A 22,321-nucleotide genomic window follows, 5' to 3' on the forward strand; every position below is an offset into this window, starting at 1 on the left:
AATTGCCTGTGGGATGTTGAACAAATCATATTCCTCTGGGCTTAGTTTCCTCGTCTGAAAAATGAGAAGGGGTTCCACTCAGCTCCAACATTCTACGTTCTAAGGTCCTTTCAAAAGCCAACATTCTCTTCTCTAAAGTGCTTTCCAATTCTGGCCTCCTTGGGCTCTGCAGTTTCTCAGGTGGACCCATGACACCCCTCCCCTGTCTAGCACCCTTGACCTCCAGCCCTGGTTGAGCCCTGAGGGGTTTTAGTCCCAGCCTGGCCACTAGACTTGTTCTAAGACTGGGTCACCCGCCCCTTCAGAATGCCAGTTAGCATTTTTAACAGCCTGGCATGGCCCTAGTGGCCTTGGTGGCCTCTACACAAAGTCCATCTCCCAGCTCTACCTACACTCCTGGTAAAGGGCAGGGCTTTGGGCACATCGCTTCCTCTTTCTGGGTCTCGGCGTCCTGGGAATCTCTCAGTGGCCCTTGTTCCCACCTAGGAGGATTGTTCTGATCGCCTCTCTCCTTCCTCCCTGGCTAAATTATTTTAAGCCTTTTCGTGACTAGGCACTGGCTTTCAATCTAGGAGGAGGAGGGTTAATTATCCTACTCCGGGGGAAGTAATAGGTTGTCGGGGCTTGTATTGGAGTTCCCTTTGCTCTCTGGTCCTTGGTTTTCTCATCTGTAAAATGAGACAGTACTGGATGGTGCTCCCGAACCCTTCTCGGTTCAAAGCTCCTGGGCCTTCCGGTTCTGACGTTCTGAGCTACAGTCCCTTTAAATCTCTTTTCTTCCCAGAGGCTCCCCCTCCCCAGTTGGGGTGTTGCTATGGTGAATCTCCTTGGCGATGACCCTAACGGGGTGGGTGGGGGGAGACCCGGGGACGCATGCTCCGTGCCGGCTGGAGGGATTCCGCCCAGAGCTGGGGGTCCCCGAACAAAGGTGCTGGAAGGGCGAGGCTGCGTGGGCATCGTCGGGCACGGAGCTCCGCCGCAGCTGCAGGAAGGCAGTCGCGGCACAGTCCTGCCCTCGCCGATCGGGCCGCGCGCAGCCGGGCGCACGACCTGCGAGCAGGACACTCGCCATGGCCGCTCCGCCCGCCGCCGGGGCCCCGGTCTCGATGCTCTTCGCGCTGCTGCTGCTGCTGCTCGCACCCCGGCTTCTGACGGCCGAGCCCGCGGCGGGGAGCGTCATCCCGGCTGAAAGTAGGTGTTCTGCCGCCCCTCCCTCCCTCCCTTGGTCGGGGGGCTCCTCTCTGCCCAGCGCCCTCCCCGGGCCAGAGGGCCCCCTCCACCTCTCCTCTGTGTACCTTGCCTGGCGCCCGCCTCCGGAGGCCAGCGGGTCCGCCTTTGCCCCTCTCTATAGTGTGCCCACTCCGGTCTGGCCAGTCGCCCTCAGCCCCGGGGCGCCCAGAGCGGTCCGGCTCGGCGCATCCATCACCGCAGCCCCTCTCCTGGGCCGCCTTCTTCCGACTGGTGCTCCCCGCCACGCCCAAGGCCACCTTCCCCGCGTACAGGGCACCCTCCCTTCCTCCTCTTCTGCACAGCCCGGACAGCTCCAGCTCGGAGTCTCCCTCCCCGCACCCACTGCGCCTACCTGTCCGCGGCCCCGACTGCAAGGGCGCTCCCCCACCCGGCGTGGGCCGGGCTCCTTGGCCTCGGCCATAGCCGCGTGCCCTTCTCCGTTGGCCCAGCCGCGCCAGAAGCCTCCCTGCCCACGCCCCGGCCCCTCACCTCCCTCCCTCCCCACGCCTGGCAGCTCCGTGGCGCCCCGCCCCGCGGCGCACGAGTCGCTCCATCCACGTATCCAGCGTCCCTCCCCTGTGCGCCCTGCCCAGTCCACACAGCGCATCCCGCCCCTCCCTAGGCTCTGGGCGCTCCCTATCGGACTGGGGGCGGGAGAGAAGGGTTGTTCAAGACCCCCACCCGGGAACAGTCCACGAAGTCCCTGGAAGCTGCTTAGGGGTGCGGCAGGGAGGAAGGAACCAGGAAACCCCTTACACCCTCCTGTGGGGGTACTGTTGAGCATCATTTTGGTTTGGTATGGATAGGAAGTGAGGTTCCCTGCAGATACTCAGCGGCTGCAAGTGGAGGCTTTGGTCCTATCCTGGGTGAGAGCCCAAGGTGGTAGAATGATGTCAGAGCTGTAAGGGGGCTCAGAGATCCATCTAGTCCTGGGCTTGGTGCTTTCAGTGTCTTGGACCCCTTTGGTAGTCTGATCACGATTGTGAACTCCTCACCATAATGTTTTAAATGCCTGAAATAAAAATATAGGATTAAAAAGGAAGCCAATTACGTTGAAATACAATTAGCAAAATATTCGTTAAAGAGTTCACCAGAATCCCTAATCTATACCAATTCCTCCTTTTTACCTGTTCAACCAAGCCACTTACCTGATCAGAAACAATCAGCAGCCTTTCCCCTTCCATAAACTTCTCCTAATGATATTTAAGGACCTCCAGGTCTGGGTTCAACCTTGAATGTGAAAAGTCAGTGAAGACTTCTCAGGGACCTAAGTCTAAACTAAAGCAGACATAAAGCTTGAGTTTCAATTTATCAAAATAATATGATATGGGGAAACTTGAAGCTGTGAAACCGTGTCACCCCTCTCCCCAGTTTTGCTGACTCCCATTTTCCTATTTCTGAACTAGAGACTACTAGCTCAGGCTGCTGAGTCCCATTTCCTTATTTCTGAAAATAAAGACTGCACACTCAGGTTCTTGACCAAAAGGGTAAGGGGCGGGGTTTGTGGTTTTCTGCTATATAAAATACTTCCCCTCCTCCAATCTGCTTGGAAGAAGGTGAAGTCCAGTCCTTGCAAGAACCGAATAAAGGACTTTCTGTTTATACTTTGAGATGCCTCTGAGTAGTCAATTTGAGTAGGGGTCTCACCATCCCACACAAACCAGTAGTCCCATCTTTATTTGATAATAGCTTCCTTCCTCATACTCTTTTTAATTCTAGCCTTGTGAGGTAGGTGCAGCAAGAATTACTCTCCTCTTTTTTTACAATTGGGAAAAATAAAACTGGGAGAGGTGAGATGATCTGCCCAGAGATTGATCACAATCCTAGAAGGTGTCAGAACCAGGGCCCAAATCCAAGTCCTGTGTGTCCCTAGCCCAGTGGTTTGTTATAACAATGGTTAGTGGCAGAGCCCGGGATTCAAATTTGGGTCTTTTGACTTCTCAATTCCTTGCTCTTCCAAGTTTGAAGGTGGGTAGGATTTGTATTCATGGAGAAGGGGGACTCATTTAAAAGGTATGGAGGTGGAACAAAGGTGGAAAAATGCCAGGCATGTTGTATGTAGGATTTTTTTGTTTATTTGGCAGGAGGAAAGGAGCAGATATGAGTTGACCAGATCAGTTTGGCTGAAGCAGTGAGCTCACTCCTTAGCATGTAAGTTTCATGCTATGGAGCACATAGCTTGATATTTTAATGGCTCCATGAGTGCATGTGTGTTCTTTGAAGTAGTGGGGAAAAAATCTGGAAAAGTCATTTGGATCCATAGTTGGGAGGGCCTTGAATGCCAAGGTACACTTGGCAGAGGCATGATAGCAAATATTTGAAGGTCTCTCATTTAGAAGATGCATTTAATTTATCTTGCTTGGCTCCAGAGGGCAAGACTAGGAACAACAAACAGGTTATTTGTTTTGCAAAGTAGCAAATAAAAGGAAAGACCAGTTAGCATAAAGGGGAATGGGCTCCTTCTGGAGGCAGTGGGTTCTTTCTCACAAGAGGTCTTTAGACAAAGGCTAAATGGACATCTGTTGGGGAGCAGAGGAGATTCGTGGTCAAGTAGAGGTTAGACTAGAGAACTTCTGTTGAACCTTGAGTTTCTGTGATTCTCATGTTCTTTGGTTTCAACTTTAGATATAATCTATTTTAAATCATTCATTTTAGAGATAAGAAAACTTGTCAGCCAATAGATACGGTAAGCTCAAAGCAAAGGCATTTACTGAGATGACATAAGAATAATTACTACAGAACATTCCTTCATTAAGGCTGTGTGCTGCCACAAATATACCCAGCTTTGGTTAGAAGAGTAGGTCCATGCACAGAGGACAGTAGTGAGGTACACGCTTAGGAAACATATGGCCAAGGCAATTCATGCCCCTGGCTTTGTAGGATTCTGAGGAGTTTCCTCTAGCTATCTTTTGGGAACTGGATCATAACCCTTATTCATGGTGACTATTCACTGTTCAATACATTTCTTTAAAAATACATGAATTATTATTATTGTGAACTTGACACTCATCAATAAAAATGAATATTTTCATATATTAAAAGGGCAAAAAAGAAGGTTCTACATAAAACTAATAATCAATTGTTTACAACTTTTTTTAAAGGTATATATTAAATTTCCTGTGATAGTACCAGTGTGTCCCTGATTATCTGTATCTCCTTCTTTTGAAGAATTCCTTTTTGCTCTCTTCTGTGTCTCTTAAAATGTTTAATGGAAGCTTTTTTCTTTTATATCACTCTCACTACCCTCACTTTTTCCTCCCCCAATATAAGTCCTCGATGTAGCAAATGAGTATAATCTAGCAAAACAGATTTGTATTGCGTTGGTCATGTCTCATCTTGTACCTGTTATTCATCACCTGTCCACAGGTTGGACAAAAGTTGGGAAGCACACATCATTGCCAGTCTTGCCATAACTAGACTTTGGTCATTTGCATAGGGAGCATGGAATAGCTTTGGGGTTCAGAGATTCCCAATTCTTTAAACTCATTCCTGCAGGTAAGGAAAAGGTATAGAGGTAATTGATATCCTAGGGATGAGTTCATTCTCTCAGCTGGTAGCTCAACTCTTTTCTCAACCTTTTTCACATGCAAATGAGCTACACCAAGCCTCACTTCTTTTACAACTACAAATGAGGGTACTCAAAATTTAATTTGAAGTATGTATGCTGTAAAAACAGCATACACAATGATTCAGCAGGTGCTCATCCTTTACTTGGGTCTCATTTTTATAAGATGAGTGGGTGGCTGATACCACTAAGATGACTGAAATGCCCACTGCCTGGAGGGCTGCTGTTTAAAGATGATCGCTTGTTGGACCTGGAGTCAGAAAAACTCATCTTTGTGAGTTCAGATCTGGTCTCAGACACTTACTACCTGTGTGACCCAGGGCAAGTCACTTAACACGGTTTGCCTCAGTTTCCTCATCTGTAAAATGAACTGGAGAAGGGAATGGCAAACCAGTACAGTATCTTTGCCAAGAAAACTCCAATTAGGGTCACAAAGAGTTGGACACAACTGAATGACAACTCTTGGAGAGCAGGGGCCATGGTTTGCTTACTTAGCTCTCGTTGCACTCAACTTAAAGTTGTGGACACAGTGTTGTTATTGAATTATTTTAGTCATATCTGACTCTTCTGGAGTGGTTTGCCATTTCCTTCTCAGTTCATTTTACAGATGAGGAAACATGCCACTGCCCATGTACGCACTAGCAACCCTGTAAATCGAGGGAAGCATACTTCATTGCCAGTCTTGCAAAGATCCACTCAAAGAACCATTCTCCTGGCCTCTAGACTAGGAGGTTTTAATCTATGTATTTTTATGTATGTCATGGACCCCTTTGACAATCCAGTGACTCATGTTCAGAATCATATTTTTAAATAATTGAAGGAAGTGTTAAAGATGTCAAGGGTCCTATCGATCTCTTCTTTTTCCTGGATATCCTTTTCTTTCCCTTCTGGCTTCCATGACCCTGTGCTCCTCTGGTTTACCCCCAATCTGCCTCAGCCTCCCCTGCCAGTTCATTATCTTCTGATCTCTAAACATATTTCTCCGAAGATTTATCATCCGCCCATTTCCATTCTTTCTCTACATTCTTTTTCTTGTTGATGTCATCTGCTCCCATGGGCTTAATTATCACCTCTATGTCGATGATTCCCAAGTCTATTAATATCTAGCCCTGATCTCAGTCATGAACTCCTGCCCCACATTCACAACAGCCTGCTGGAATCTACAGCTGGATGCCTTACTTGCACTTCAAAGTCACTGCCCAAAATGGAGCTCATCTTCTTCCCTACCTCAACTTGTCCCTTCTCCTACTTTTCCTAATTCTGCTGATAGCACAGGCCTCCTGATCAACAAGACTCTAGACCTTGGAGTCGTCTTTGGCTCTTCCCTGTATCTCATTCCTCCAACCAATCAATCCAGCCAATCGATCAATAAGTATTATTCATTCTACCTGCAAAATACCCCTGGGGGCAGTGGGGTGTAATAGCAACCATGCTGGCATACCCAGGATGGCTGCTAGCACAGATTCTTGGATTTGCTTTACTAGGAAAGATAGCAGTTTAAGGGGTCAACAATCCTTTTTAATTATGTTCAGAAAATACAAAGAGAGAAATAAAGATCAACAGACAGAGCTTCTAACTGTCTGACCATAAGCAATACATACACCACAGATCAACAGACAGAACTGTCTGACCATTACGTACATACGTAGTTACCAGAGAGAGAAGCACCAACATCTGGATTTTCAAAGCCAGGAGGGCTCCTTAACAGCTATCCAGAGTCTCATCTTGCACATGACCCTTCTTCCAAAGAGTGAGCCCCAAAGCAAAACCTCACCTCAGAGTATATATAACAAAGACTCAGCTCCTGATTGGGTCAGAGTCAGTAGGCATGAAACCTGTTAGGTTTCAAAGGAGAGTGAGTCTTCAGATGTTCACAATTTAGCATGAGCCTGGGAAACTGAACTCCAAACAAACCCCCCAAAATCCCACTATGCTTGCTGTTACATGGGGTACAGAGTGCTGACTCTGAAGTTAGAAGATCTCTCTTCAAATCCCACCTGTGGTACTCATTTACCTGTATGACCTTGGGCAAGTCACATGCCTTCCTTGGCTCTCCAGTTTCCTTATCTGTGAATGAGAGAGTTAGATTAGATGCCCTCAGAGGGTTCTTTCACAGCTCTAGCTCTAAGATCTCATGAATTTCAATTCCATAACTGTCTCTACTCCAAGGGCTATCACTCCCTCATCACCTTTTGCCTGGAGTATCATGATAGTCTCTGACCGAGTCTCTTGGCCTCTATTCTAGAGGGTTTTAACTTTTTTGTGTGTGTCATGGACTCCTTTGACAGTCTGGAAACTCCTTTCCAGAATCATGTTTTTAATTAATTGAAGGAAGTACTAAATTTCAGTTAGAGACTAGTAGAGATAATATTATTTCACCTTCATCCAACTTCACAAACCTTTAAGATCTATCTGTAGACTCCAGATTTAGAACCCTTTTTCCAGCCTCTCCCTTCACCAATCCATCCTTCATCTTCCAAAGGCACAGGTCCCTTCCCTGCTCAAAACCTTTCAAGAGCTCATCATTGCTCCTAAGATAAAGTTCGGACTCCACAGCCTGGCATTTGAGGGCAGCAGTCTGGATCAAAGAGAGCTTTCTATTCTGATTTCATGTACTCAGCTTCCCACACTGCATTTTCCAGCCAGACTGGATGTTTCCCAAACTCAACAGACATTCTCCCCCAGTTTCCCCATCTTTAAAATGAGATCACACCCAACTGTAATATTCTGTGTTCTTGAGTCCCTTCCAGCTCTGACGTTCTGTATTCTAAGGTACCTTCTATCTCTGGCTTTCAATATCCTAGACTCTGAAGTTCCTGACATCCAATGTCCTAAGCTCTACAGTCTTTGATAACTCTTGACATCCTGTGCTCTGAGCCCCTTCTTATAGATGTGTGTCATTCTCTGTTCTCAGCTCCCTCCTGCTCTTATATTCTCTAGTCCAAGGTCCCTTCCAGCTCTGACATTTTATAATTCCTTTTCCATAAGCAGATTGTCTCCTCTCCCCCACCCCCCATCAACTTACTATTCTTGTTCACTACTTACTTGCCTACACTTCCTCAAATATGTTTCACACTTAAGGCACACACCCTTTAGAGACTCAATTCTTATCAAATACTTTAAAAAATAAGGAAGAGGACGAAGAAAACAGGTGCCTACATAGTATAAAGTTGACTTGGGGGCACTTTTTAAGAAGGATATTGACAAAGGGCTATACAACTGTGCATACCCTTTGACCCAGCAATAGCAGTACTAAGTCTATATCTCAAAGAGATTTTTTAAAAGAAAAGGACCTATTTGTACAAAAATATTTATAGCAACTCTTTTTATGGTGGTCAAGAATTGGAAATTGAGGAGATGCCCATCCATTGGGGAATGGCTGAACAAATTGTGGTATATGATTGTAATGTAATACTATTGTGCTATAAGAAATGATGAGTAGTTGGACTTCAAAAAAACTGGAAAGATTTATACGAATTGATACTGAGTGAAATGAGCAGAACCAGGAGAATGTTGTACACAGTAACAACAATATTATATAATGGTCAACTTAGCTATTTTCAGCAATACAGTGATCCAAGACAATTCCAAAGGTCTCATCCAGAGAAAAATTTAATGGAATCTGAATGTAGATCAAAACCTAGAAGGTGTGTGTGTGTGCGTGTGTGTGTGTGCGTGTGTGTGCATGCGCATGTATGTTTCCTTTAGTCTACGTCTTCTTTCACAACATGATAAATATGGAAATATGTTTCACATGATTGTTTCTATATAACCTATATCAAATTGTTTACCATCTCAGGGAGGGGAGAGATGAAGGAGGGAGGGAGAAAATTTGGAACTCAAAAGTTAAAAAAAAATGTTAAAAATTGTCTTTACATGTAATTCAGCAAAATAAAATTTATTTAAAAATAAAAGCTCCAAGTGGATGATCAACACAACTGGAGTGAGTCTGGAGGAATCATTAGGTTAGACATCAGGAAGAGATGGGTGTCTTTAAGGATCTGAGAGATGGAAAAGGAGTAATTAGACTTTGGATCCAGAATGAAATGGTGGCTTACATTGAGTGCGGGTTTAGAAAGCACTTTTACATCCTTCCCTTGAAGAGGCCAAAAGGTGTGGTAGAAAGAGCACTGATTTTAGAATAAGAGGATCTGCGTTCAAATTCTGCCTCTGATACTCACACCTGACTGGCCTTAGGTAAGTAAGTTCATTTCTCTGGGACTCAGTTTCAGAAAGTTTCTGTTTCACTGATTCAGACCTGGAAGGAACTTCAGAGGTCATTTAGTCTGATTCTTTCATTTGACACGTGAATAAACTGAGTCACAGAAAGGTCAGTCAATAAATGTTTATTATGGACCTGCTATGTGTCAGGCACTGTGCTAACTGCTGGAGAAGTGAAGTATGACTTGTTCAAGGTCATACAGAGAGTAAGTCAAAGAGTAAGTATTTGAATCCCGGTCTTCTGACTTGAAATCCCAAACCTCATACCTGATATTCTGCTTGGCCCCAAGGGGAAGAACTAGAAATAATATGGGTAAGTTACAGGGAGGCAGGTTGTTATAAGGAGAAAGTACCCAACTATTCAAGCTAACCAGAAGTGGAAGAGATCATCTTATGAGGCAGGTAGCCCCCATTATTGGGAGGTCTTGAAGTGGTATTTGGATAACTAAGAACCCTTTTAGCTGTAAACCTGCATCCTGTGCTCTTCCTCATTAGGGATGCTGCTGCATCCTTGTTCAAGTGGGATTTGTTTCAAGTGGGCCAGGGTCTCCCATTGCATTCTGGGCCATCTCCAGTTGTCCTGATGAATATTAGACCACTGGACCCAGATGGCTCAGGAGAAGAAAGTGAGGCTGGTGACCTTACACAGTCCTCCCTCCCTCAAATCAAAGTCAACTGCAAGTCATATCATCATCTTGATGTCATGGTCCTCTTCAAAAATGAAGGACAAACACAGCCTGTGAACTGGATGAGGACTGAGTTCCTTGGGTATTTTCTTGGACTTTCCTTCTCCATCATCTTTTATATCCAAGAAGAACCAATGTTTGCTTCCTCCCTTCCCATGATTCCACCACCCAGGGTTCAGTAGGTGCACCCTGGGCTAATGTTTGGGGTCTTCGTCCCTCCAAGCCCTGCTGCCACCTCCTTGTGAGGGATGTTGGGGAAATAAATCCCTTCTCTCCTCCATCACTGGAACTATTGGGACCAGATGGTCCTCCAATGGGGATGCTCTTCTTAGCTCTGACATTTTAGGGCTCTCTGTTTCCCCCAGGCCGACCTTGTGTGGATTGCCATGCTTTTGAGTTCATGCAGAGAGCCCTCCAGGACCTGAAGAAAACCGCCTACAGCCTTGACACACGGGTGAGTGTCTGCAGAATGAAATCATGGCCTGCCTTGAGGGAGGGTGCCGAGAGCACTTGTGTATCCTCCCCTTGAGGAGACTGAAAGGGACAGTGGGAAAAGCACTGGACTTAGGGTGAGAGGAGCTGGGTTCAGATGTTCGCCTCTGTTACTTACTACGTGGGTGACGTTAGATAAGTCAGGTCACTTCTTTGGGACCAAGTTTCCTCATCTGTAAAACAATGGCTTGGGCTAGATGACCTCTAAGGTTCCTTCCAGCTTTATCTAATATCCTATTACTAGACTGCTTTTTATTTTTATCATTGTTTTTGTTGTTAATGATACTAAGAGCTAGCATTTATATAGACCTTTCATTTTTATTATTGGTTTTTGTTCTTAATAATACTGATAGCTAGCATTTGTGTAGAGTTTTAAGGTTTGCAAAGTGTTTTAGGTATGTGATCTCATTTGATCCTCACAACAGCCCTGAGAGGTAGAGGCTATTTATCCTCATTTTACAGATAAGGAAACTGAGTCTGAAGGGGGGAAGGGACTTGCACAGAGGTTTAACAGCTAGATACGTAACTGAGTTAGGATCTGAACCCAAGTGTTTCTGACTCCAAATCACACCCCCTTCTGTCTCTGTAGAGGAGAAAGTACTCACAGGCAACATTGAAGGGAAACAATGTAAGAATTCACTAAAAATAAAAGAGAAGGTGTAACATTTGAACTAGGAATGTCAGAACTAGAGAGGACCTCAGAGATCATGTCCTTACTTCTTGTTTTACAGAGAGGTCAGCCAGGAAGCATTTATTAAGCACCTGTTGTGTTCTGAGCACTGTGCTAAGCCCTAAGCTTATGAAGAAAGGCAAAAGCATGGTCCCTGCCCTCATGAAGCTTCTCTTCCGGTGGGGGAAGCAACATACAAACAACTATGTGCTTTTAAGATACATCCAGTATAAATGGGTGGTAATTTCAGAGGGAAGGTGCTAGTAAGGACTTGGAGGTGGTCACTGGAAATAGCAGGCAAATGACTTGCCTTGGGTGAAAAAATTGAGATCAGAACTCAAGTCTCCTGACTCCTAGTCAGGGGTCCTTCTGTTCTCCTGTAATGCCTATACTAAGTCTCTAAAGAGTGACTTAGGCTATGGCACCATAGGAGCTGAGAGAGAAATAGACAAAAGTCATCATCAGAACTCCCATTTCTGTAACACCTTATGGTATACAAAGCAGTTCCCATTTTACAGATGAGAAAAGAGGTCTTAAACAAGTTAAGTGACTTGCCTAAGGTCAAACAGTGAGTTAATGTTGGAGCTTGGATTTAAGTCCAGGTCTTTTGGCTCTTAGATCCAGATTTTATGACGCCATATAAAAGGTTTGTTAATTACAAAGGACAGGGTAGTTTAAGGACTGGGCTTATCGTTTCATTCATATAATATAGGGAGAGCCCAAATGACGAAATTCCCCCTACCAAATGCATGCCAGCAATTTCTGTTACTCATAGTTTTAGAGAGTTACTGAGAGCCTCAAAGGGTGCTAGTGGATAGTGCTCCTGGTCTAGAGTCAAGAAGACCTGAGTTCAAGCCTAGCCTCTGATACTTACGAGCTATGTGACCCTGGGCACAGTTTCCTTGTCTGTAAAATGAGCTGGAAAAGGAAATGGCAAATCCACTTCAGTATATCTGTCAGGAAAACCCTAGGTGAGGTCATGAAGAGTCAGACACAACTGAAATGACTGAATGACGGTTGTAGCAAAGACAGCCCCAAAGGGTTATGGGACTTGCTCGTGGTCACATAGCCAGCATGTGTCAGAGGCAGGATGTGAACTGAGTTCTTCTTGGCCCTAAGGCCAGATAGCTAGCTACTGTGCCAAAATGGCACCTGAATATAAGCCATTCTATCACAGAAAGGCAGCAGAGTCTTACACCTAGAATGAGGAGGCTGGTTTTAAAATTCTGACTCTGCCACTAATGAGCTGTGTGACCTTGAGCAAATCACTTCCATTCTCTGGGACTGACATCTCATTCATAAAATGAGGGTGACGATCATTGTGTTGCCCATTTCTTAGGGTTGCTGGGAGGAGGGCACTTTATGAAACTGAAAGCAATATAGAAATGTGATTTATTCCTTCCATGCTTTGATGAATCTGTGATCTCACTGATGGGTTATTTCCTTTAACTTGTTATCCAGTGCCCTGTTCATCCACATTCTCCCATGAATCCATCACCCAATGGGCTGGAGGTCTTCATCTAGAACTCTTGATGTTATTTGGGTCTGAGTAGACCACATGGATCATCCGTTGGGTTTTTCCTTACTCTTACTTCATGACTAGTTCATCTCCTTTTCTTGTTCAGTGTTTCTCTGATAATGTCTCATGATAATGGAGACTTGGAGAGTGTTTCCTTGGTAGTATGTTAGAGTCCACTCATACTCAGAGTGTGTCTCTTTGGGTTGGGCTGCACCTTTAATTCTCCAAAGACTCTATTATTACGTGCTGGAGGCATACATCTTCATACTTCCATCAGTGGAAATGTACCGATGTTAGAAATGTGGACTTTTGTGTTAGGGTTGTCTTTGGTGACTTTGGGTGTCATTAAAGTTTCTCAGGGCATTCCTTCCTGTTCTCATTTTTTCTTCAATTCTGGGACCAATTCAGGTCCATTCACAATATATTCACCGATGAACTAATTCTATGTAATATCTGTTCAAAGGCACACCACCGTTAAAACAATAGGCATCCTTCATCCACTTGGTTTTTCCTGGGTATTAGGTAGAACGCTTGAGAGACTCTGAGTCTCATTTAGAAAGCTCCGTAATATTCTGGAACTTGATGAAATCAGCCCAATGTTATCCATAAACAGAAATATACAAGGAATGTCTTCAATATGGACTCTCTGGCAAACATGTTCCTTCATGCTAATAAATACCTTTGGAGAGTATATGTTTGCTTTCTGCTTCCTTGGATACTTATAATCAGAGGGTTATCAAGGTCATTTCTATTGTTACACCTTTCAAGGAATCTACTTGGATTTTGACATCTGAGTGGAGCCTTTGCAACCAAATTTTGCTCTGCAGAATCAAATGTTTTATCAAAGTTAAGAATGTATTATTCCAATCAACTTATTATCAGTAAGTGCAGTGAGATCTGGTATTCTCTCTTACTTTCAGTAAGTTTTGTGGCTATAAAAACATAGCCTGCTGTAGAATATTCTTTGTGGAAAGCCTGCATATTCCCTACTTAAATGTTTATCAAGGATGATCTCAGTATGTATGTAGATGATTTTCATAAATGTTTTACAGAGGTGGGAAAGTAGGAATGAATGAATGGGGACTGACTATTTTTTGGTAGTGGGTTTTTTTTTTGTTATGTCTGTGATTTTTCACACTGAGGATTGGATATCCTCCCCCCTTTCACTTATCTTGAGAACTGACTCTTAATGGTAATAGTATTTTTAAAAAAGGAAAGGAAGGGAGTTTATCAGTATCAGATCACAAGCTGTACTACAAAGCAGTTATCTGGTACTGGCTACAGAATAGAGAGGTGGTTCAGTGGAACAAATGAGGCGTACAGCATCCAGAAGCTTGTGAATACCATAGCATGTTGTTAGTATGTCCAACTATCCATGACCCTGTATAGGGCTTCCTTGGCAAAGACACTGGAGTGGTTTGCCATTTCCTTCTCTACCTCATTTTACAGTTGAGGAAACTGAGGCAAACAGAGTTAAGTGACTTGCCCAGGATCACCCAACTAGTAAGTGTCTGAGGTCAGATTTGAACTCAGGAAAAGGAATCTTCCTGATTCGAGGTCTGGCTCTCTATCCACTTTGCCATCTAGCTGCCTTAATAATGTTTGATAAATCCAAAAACTCCAGCCACTGAAGGAAGGATTCCTTATTTGACAAAAACTTGTGGGAAAACTGGGCAGCAGTCTTACAGATATTAGGTTTAGATCAACGCCTCATGCCACATACCAAGATAAACTCCAAATGAATACATGACCTAGGTATAAAAGGTCACATCATGAACAGATTAGAGGAGCAAAGAAGAAATAACCTTTCTGATACATAGATAAGAGTTTATAGCTAAATAAGTGCTAGAGAGGATCATACAGGACAAAATGGATGACTTCTGGTTTTGTAAAACTAAAAAGTTTTTGCACAAACAAATCTAATGTAATTAAAGTTAGAAAAAGGAAACAAGTAAACAGGAAACGTTTTGGCAAGTTTCTCTGACAAAAGTTTTATTTCCAAAATATGTAAGAAATTGGTTCAAATTTATGAGACTGAGCCATTCCCCAGTAGATAAATGGTCAAAGGATATGAGTAAGCAGTTTTCAAAGGAAGAAATCAATCTTAACAACACCCATTTAGAACATAGAAATGTTCTAAATCACCGATAATAGAGAAATGCAAATTAAAGCAACCCTGAGGTCCTACTTCACACTCATTGGATTGGAAAAGATGACAGAAGAGGAAAATGACATATTAAAGGAATCGAGGAAGCAGAGACATTAATACGTTGTTGGGGGAGCTGTGAATTGATCCAGCTGTTCTGGAAAGGAATTTGCAGCTATGCCCAGAAAGTTAGTAAACTATGTTTGTACACCCTTTGACCCTACAATTAGGCCTGTACCCCAAAGAGATCAAATGAAAGAGGAAAAGGACCTCTTTATACAAAAATATTTATAGCAGTTCTTTTCATAACCCCAAATTGGAGATTGGGGGAAGGGTTGTCTTCTTATTGGGGAATGACTAAACAAATCATGGTATATGAATATAATGGAATATTAATGTGCTGTAAGAAATTATGAAATGGATGATTTCAGAGGAAATTGGGGAGACCTTTGTGAACTGATACAGAGCAAAGTGAGCAGAGCTAAGAGAATGATAACAATATTGCAGAGAAAAACAGCTTTCAAAGACTTTAGAACTCTGATCGATGCAGTTATAAACCACAGGACCGAAGATAAAAGAGACCACTCACCTTCTGCCAGAAAGGTGACAAAGTTAAAAGGCAGAAAGATAGGTACATTTTTGGGCATGGCCAATGTGGGAAATTTGTTTTGCTGTATTACGCACATTTGGGCAGCGAGGTGGTGCAATGGAGTCAGGAAGACTCATCTTCCTGAGGGCAAATCTGGTCTCAAAATACTTACAAGCTTGTGACCCTGGGCGAGTCACTTAATCCTGCTTTCCTCAATTTCCTCATCTGTAAAATGAGCTGGAGAAATCAGTGGCAAACTACTCCAGGATCTTTGCTAAGAAAAACCCAACTGGGGTCACAGACAGTTGAACATGGCAGAAATGACTGAACAAAATCCATGTTTTATGATGAGACTTTTTTTTAGTTGGTAAGGAGAAACAGATTTTAAATGCGTGTAAAAATAAAGTAATTTCTTTTCTTTTCTTTTTTTTAAGGTTGACCAACAAATTATGTACCATCCAGTGTGGACCTCTTCTGTGTATACTTGGTTTAATTCAGCTGCTCTTACAATATTTACTTTCTTTAGTCCCATTTATACTTTTATAATTTCCCAATCAAGACTGCTGATGTGAGAGTTCAAATTTGGAAGTTCCCTTGTCATTGAAAGAGAAAAGAGTTCATTATCAAAATCTTTATAGATCTTTTTCATTTTTCATCAGTTTGTTGTCCTTTTTGATTCATTCTTAAATACGCTTAAAATGAGCTGGCGTAATTGGATCTGTTGCTGAGTTTTCTGTAGGTTTCTTTTTTCCCTTCCACTGCTCATCAAATGAAGCAATGCCATTCATAATCTTCCATCATCCTCTTTACAAATGAGTTAACATTTTAAACAATGTTGTCCTTGGCTGTCAGATCCTTACTTGGTGAGTGGTTGTTGACCGAAATGGTTTCTAGGGTCTTTTGGTCTCTTCATTGAGCAATTGATTTGCATTGGTTAAAATTCCTTAGTAAGAGGTGGTAGTCTGTGTTGATATCTGTTCTTTTATCCGTTTCCCATAATTTGCTGTCAACATTTCAGTGACTTGAATGATTGACTCCAATGTGTGTGTGAGATTGGAATTATGTCTGTTATGTACCATATTTTTTTTTATTCTTCTTTCTAATTTTTTAAATTGATTTTTATCTTTATTTTATCAAGTAGATGGTCTGACTATATGCAGACAGCTAAATGATTTCCATAATTGTAACCATTTCCTGTCTTTTAAGATATTAGTTTCATTTCTTGTAATGTTATTTGGTGTTCATCATGTCCAGTGCCTCTTTTTGAAGATATATTCCTATATGACTTCTACAAGCCTTTAGTTTCTCTTCTTTCTTACTCCTGAGCCATGGTTCCAATATATTTTTCACTGTTTTCCCCTTTGTCCATCTTACCTTCAAAGTCACCATGTATTCAAGTCTGTTTTGACTTAATTTCAAGGGTGTCATCCAGTTCTTCATAAGATTTCTTTGTTGCCTTATCGTCGGCCCCACATGTTGCCTTGTGAGTTATAATTACCTTCATGGTAGTCTTTTTGCAAATATTTATTATGAGTATTGTAACATGAGATATTTGAATGTCCCATGAAATGGCAAATGTTTCTTTCTCTTTTTTAAGAAACATTTGTCTTTTTATTAAGCACACACAAGATCTTTCCAAAGGTTTTTAGAGTTTTTTTCTCTATTTTAGTACATCTTGATGCAAAAATAAATCATTAGAAAATTTAAAAATAACTACATTCTGGAATTTTACATATGAAGTGAATGCATGAATACACAACCCAGAAAGAGTTAATCTGGATATCTTGATGTATTACACATAAACCCCTAGAGCAAAAAAGAAAAAATCTTATCTCTAAATATGTATTTTATTAATTTTTGTTCCATTTTGAGTTTTGCATTGTCTCTCTCCCTCCCTACCAAACCTGCATTAGAGAAGGTGAATATTTGACATATGTATGTGTGTGTGTTTGTGTGTATATGTGTGTGTGTGTGTGTGTATGTGTGTAGAACCATACAACGCACACTTCCATATATCAGTTATTTCTCTGGAGGTGGATAGCATTTTCAAACTTTCTAAGTCCTTGGATAGCAAATGTTTTTCCTTGGCCATGGACACATGACCAAGTGAATTCTTCCACCTCATTTCTTTGTGTTCTTCCATTCCTTTTGCATTCTGGTTTCTTTATGGCAGGAATGTCACCGTGGCTGTGATCTATTTTCCCCAGTAATGCATCATCTTAGTTGTCTCTGGACAAAGATCTCACATTCATTGTTGTTGCTGCGCAGTCATGTCTGACTCTTCATGACTCCATTTAGGGTTTTCTTGGCAAAGATACTAGTTTACTTCTCCTTCTTATTTCCTTCTCCAGCACATTTTACAGATGAGGAACTGAGGCAAATAAGGTTAAATGACTTCCCCAGGGTCACACAGCTACAAATGTTTGAGGGTAGATTTGAACTCATGAAGAAGAATCTTCCTGACTCTGGGTCCTGTACTGTATTCACTGTGCCCCTTAACTGACCCCAAGATCCCCCCACATTCAAAGTACCAAATAACTAAGACTGTTTTCTAAGGTATGGGTGAGCTAAAAGCCCTCAGCCCCTTCTGCTGAGAACATGGCTTGGTCATAAGATTCAGGTGCCTCCAGCGTGCCAGATAAAAGAGTCCATCCACCCAGACCACTCAGCTTGGACCTTGGTGGGGAGTGAGGTTTCAAGGATGTGAGCCTAATGCTTTTTAGGGCTGGAATTCATTTAGATTGGATTCTCTGGGTGGAGAGGATTCCTGGGTAATTTCTATCCAAAGCATTTTTCAGAGATTTACCCACAGGGGCTGGGTTTTGAATGAGGAAATAAAAAAGAGAAAAACCCTAATCCTGATATTAACAATTGGTTATTAATATAATAGAAAAATAATCACTGCTCTCAGTGTGTGACCCTGGGGAAGTTGCTTTACCACTTGCTACTCTAGGCCAGTGGAGTCAAATTCAACTAGAAATGAGGGTCATTAATCCATGCATATATTGACTTAGTTTTAAAATGTAATATCATATGTTTTATTGCATTTTTTGTTAAATATCTCCCAATTATATTTAATCTGTTTTGAGTCTACTTAGAAGTGTTATGGGAATGTTTGATAGCTCTTCTCTAAGAAAATAAGATGCAGAGAGATGCTGATGGGTATTGATGGGTAGAGAGAGTTCCCTAGACCATGGAAATCACAAGTACAGTCCATATCCCCCTCCGAATGTTTCCCATTGCTGCTGGAATACTCTCTCCTCTCCTCAGGTTTGTGGATTCCTTGGCTTCCTTCAAATTCCAGATTCTTGGCTTCTGCAGGTGGCCTTTCCGTCCCCCGTGAGATTACCTCGCCTCTCCTCACTCTCTGTCTGTCTCTGTCTCTCTCTCCTAATCCCTCTCTCCATATATGTGTGTGTGTGTGTGTGTGTATGTGTGTCTTTGTGTATATGTATATATATGTGTGTGTGTGTGTGTGTGTGTATACACAGATAATGAGAGAGGGGGAGACAGAGAGAGATAGAGAGTAGACGTCTCTCTCTCCTGCTCCCTCTCTCCACACACACACACACACACACACACACACACACACACACACACACACAGACAATGGAAGAAGGGGAGGAAGAGAGAGAGAGAGAGAGCACATGCTATATTGTTTGTGCCTAGTTGTATACATTGGGATGTAGGTTCCATGAAGGCAGTTCTTTGTATTCTTAATACCTAACCCAGAACCTTGGACTGAGTAGCTGCTTAATGAATGTTTACTAAATTTTCAGGAATTGACCTTTCATCAGTTTCTTGAAGATGTTCTAACCCCACAGGGCTCTTGCATTGGGTATATGTTTCCTAGAGTCAAAGCCTGAATTTGAATACTGACTTTTCCACTTCTTGGATATATGACTGTGGGCTAATGACCTCCTATATGAAAAATGAAGGTATTGGGCCAGATGATCTCAAAGGGCTATGATTTTTCCGTGATTCTGTGGTCCCTGCCCTCAGGGATCTTAAAGTCTGGTGGGGGTGGGGGACAAGGGGAGAGGGAGAAGAGGCTGGTGATGGACTTCAGCCAAGATATTAGGAGAGAACTTTGGAAAGGCTGAACCACTACATGGGTGAAGAGGTTATTATAATGGGTCTGAAGTGACTCCCTCTCTCTCTCATTGCACAGGCAGGCATTACAATGCTCACTTCTCTGCTTCTTTTGCAGACAGAGACCCTCCTCCTACAGGCGGAAAGAAGAGCCCTGTGTGAATGCTGGCCAGCGGTGTCTTAGGCCAACTTTCACTTCCACCCTGCAGTTAAAAAAACCCTGCAGGAACCTTTGGCTCCAGTTGTAAGCTTCTGAACCACCCCAGAAGGAAAGGGGTTGTCCCCCCCACCCCCGCACCTCCCCCAGAGCACATCTCCCCTGCTTCTGCCTGCATCAACCTCAGCTCTGGCCCCTGCACTGTGAACACTTGTGTCTGTGGCCCAGGGAGCTCCTGACACAAAACCAATTTGTCTTTGGTCCCTCCCACTTCCCTTTCAGGACCCCTCCCTCCCTTCTCTCCTGGGCCCTGCCTGCCATCCACACTAAGGTGCTAAGGTATTATTGACAGGAAGAGCCCCTCAAAGCTGTGAGTACCCAGAGGTGCTCAGAACAATAAACATTTTGCCCTTTCAGCTTCCTGCTTCCTAGTTTTGAGTGTCTCTGGCCCTCTTTTTTCTTCTTTCTCCTCTTTTTCCTTCTTTCTTTCCCTCTTTTGCTCCCTTTTCTCCTCTCCCTTCCTTCTCTTTCTCTTCTCTCCTCTCTTTCTTCACTCCCCTTTTCCTTTCTTTCCCCCCTTTCTTCTCTCCTCTTTCTCTTCACTTTCTCCCTCTCTCCTTTCTCTCTTTTCTCCCTTCTTTCTTCTCTCCCTCCCCTCTCTTTCATTCCGTCTCCTTTCTCTCCCCCTCTGCTTTCTACCCCTCTCCTCACTCTTTCTTCTCTACTTCTCCCTTTCTCCTTTCTCTCCCTCCCTTCTCTCTTCTGTCTCTCCTTCCCCTCTCTCTTCTCTCTTTTTTCTCTCTCTTTCCTCTCCTCTCTTCTGTCTCTTTCTCTCTGTTTCATCCACTTCCACAGCTTCTTCTGGAGTCACCCCCACATGGAGGCGACTCCCGGCTCTCTGCCCTGCTGGGCACATGCATTTGGCTTTTCTACCATCTCAAGCTCAATGTGTCCCAAACTGAACTCATCCTCTGAAAAGTGGGGAGAGTAATACTTGCACTACCTACCTCACAGACCTGTCCTAAGGAAGTGCTTTGAAAAACCTAAAAGCGCTGAAGAATCGTGAGTTGCTCTACATGTGAGTCTGCCCTCCCCCCCAGCTTCCCTTTTCCTATCAATGGCACCACTGCCCTCCCAGCCATCCAGGTTGGCAACATTGAAGCTGTCCTAGGCTCTTCCCCCTCCCTCCCTACTCCCCTTCTCCCATCCAGTCAGCTGTCAAGCCTTGTTCATTCTACTTTTCCAACTATTCTGGTACCTTGAATCCACTCTCTTCTCTCTCCTCTCACTGGCCTTCGTCCTAGAGCAGACCCTCATTACCTTGACCAGGACTGCTGTGATAGACTCCTACTGTCTCCAGTCTCCCCCCTCTCCAAACCATCCAACAGTAGCTACCAAATTAGTTATCTTCAGAATAGTTCTGATCAGGATGCTCCCTTGCTGAAAAACCATCAGTGGCTACCCATTACCCTCGGGATAAAATGTAAACTCTTGATTTTGCAGATTGAATGCTGTCTGCAGTTTGCTTCCAACTTCTCTTTGTAGCATTTCCTTCATTCTGTGCCCCTGAATGCACTGAGCACCGCAACCAAACTGGACTAGGTATTGCCCTGCCCATGCCAGTATTCTCCTGCCCCCATGAATTCATACAGGTTGTCCTTGGGAGCACCTGGAACATGTTTCCTCCATATTTCTGCTGGGTAGAGTTTGAAGCTCAGCTCAGGTTCCCCTTTCTCCATGAAGCCCTCTTGGATCTTCTGCCCCCATTATTTGCTCCTTTGACTTTCCCATACTACTTTGGATCTCTCCTTTTCTTCTGTCTCACCCTACCTTGTGAAAGACTTGTCTGTGTGTATGCCTTATCACCCCCTAGTATATTGTTAGTCCCTTGAGGACAGGGGCTGGGTCATTTGTCATCTTTGTATCCCTGGCTCTGAGCACAGGGTCCAGAACATACTTAGAATAAATGTTTGTTGAATTGAATGGAATTGAGTGTGTTACTGGCTGGCAAAGACTGGGTGTGACCTCTCCCAAGGGTGCTTGAGTTTTAATAGGAAACACAGGGCCTTAACCCAAAGGCTTCACTCTTTTGATGCTGAGAGGCAGTCAGGCTGGAACATAGAAAGACCCCAAACTGGATCCTGCCTCAAGCACTTACTCTAGCTGTGTGATCTGAGCACCTTTTTAACCTTTAGTTTCCTCCTTTGTAAAATGGGGATAATAATAGCACCTTCCCCCAGGGTTGTTGTGAGAATCAAGTGAGTTAACTATGGAAAGCACGGTGCCTTCCTTAAAGCCTTATAGAAATGCTAGATATTACTTATTATATTATTAATATATAATTAGCACATCACACTATTATATTAATTAATTGATTAATATATTAGATTATTAGTTATATTATTAATAATACATATTAGTATGTATACTATTATTATTAAATGCTGATTGTTTCAGGCACTGTATCAGGCAAGGAGAGAGATTACAGAGAAGATAACCTGGAGCATAGGGTTATTATTCAACTCTAGTTAGAACTGGAAGGTTAGCTAATCCAGCCTTTTTATTTTAACAAATGGAGAAACTGAGGCTTAGATCAGTTAAGCACTTACCCCAATATCATGCAGGTTGCAAGTGGCAGATCTAGGATTTTCATCTCAGAACAAAGATTGTTAGTACTGAAAGGGACCTTAGAAAATCAAATCAAACTGGTTAACATCTAGCAAGTGCTTCATAAATGCTACCTATTATGAAATATCAGGGTTCTTGGAAAATACACTATTAGTTCTAACGGATCTTGGAGTCCAACAGAGCTGGAGAAATGAGCCCAGAGAGGGAAAGTCTCCTGCTCAGCTCCCCATAGGGGGTTCAGTGATGGATCAAGGACTGGAAGTGGGGTTTCCTCTTTTCCAGTTTCCATGAGACCAGTTTAGCATAGGCAGGTGGCCAACTCATTG

The 22,321-nt window shown here is 43.2% G+C and overlaps 1 protein-coding gene across 1 annotated transcript; it reads left to right on the plus strand.

Annotated features, from left to right (window-relative positions):
• The first annotated feature begins 733 nt into the window (after positions 1-733).
• On the plus strand, positions 734-21,350 carry NICOL1 (NELL2 interacting cell ontogeny regulator 1). Its single transcript, XM_072620018.1, has 3 exons — positions 734-1,191; positions 10,068-10,156; positions 19,329-21,350. Exons 1-3 carry the CDS (start codon positions 834-836, stop codon positions 19,392-19,394), a joined length of 513 nt encoding a protein of 170 aa, XP_072476119.1. The 5' UTR covers positions 734-833; the 3' UTR covers positions 19,395-21,350.
• The last annotated feature ends 971 nt before the right edge of the window (positions 21,351-22,321 follow it).

This window comes from Notamacropus eugenii, chromosome 6, assembly GCF_028372415.1.
Source record: "Notamacropus eugenii isolate mMacEug1 chromosome 6, mMacEug1.pri_v2, whole genome shotgun sequence".
Classification (NCBI taxonomy): domain Eukaryota; kingdom Metazoa; phylum Chordata; class Mammalia; order Diprotodontia; family Macropodidae; genus Notamacropus; species Notamacropus eugenii.

Excerpts from the sequence above, each read along its gene's own strand:
- NICOL1 (XM_072620018.1), top strand. The coding sequence starts at position 834 with ATGACCCTAACGGGGTGGGTGGGGGGAGACCCGGGGACGCATGCTCCG. Across the intron at positions 1,192-10,067 it reads GAGCGTCATCCCGGCTGAAA|GCCGACCTTGTGTGGATTGC; the intron begins GTAGGTGTTCTG and ends TGTTTCCCCCAG. Across the intron at positions 10,157-19,328 it reads CCTACAGCCTTGACACACGG|ACAGAGACCCTCCTCCTACA; the intron begins GTGAGTGTCTGC and ends CTTCTTTTGCAG.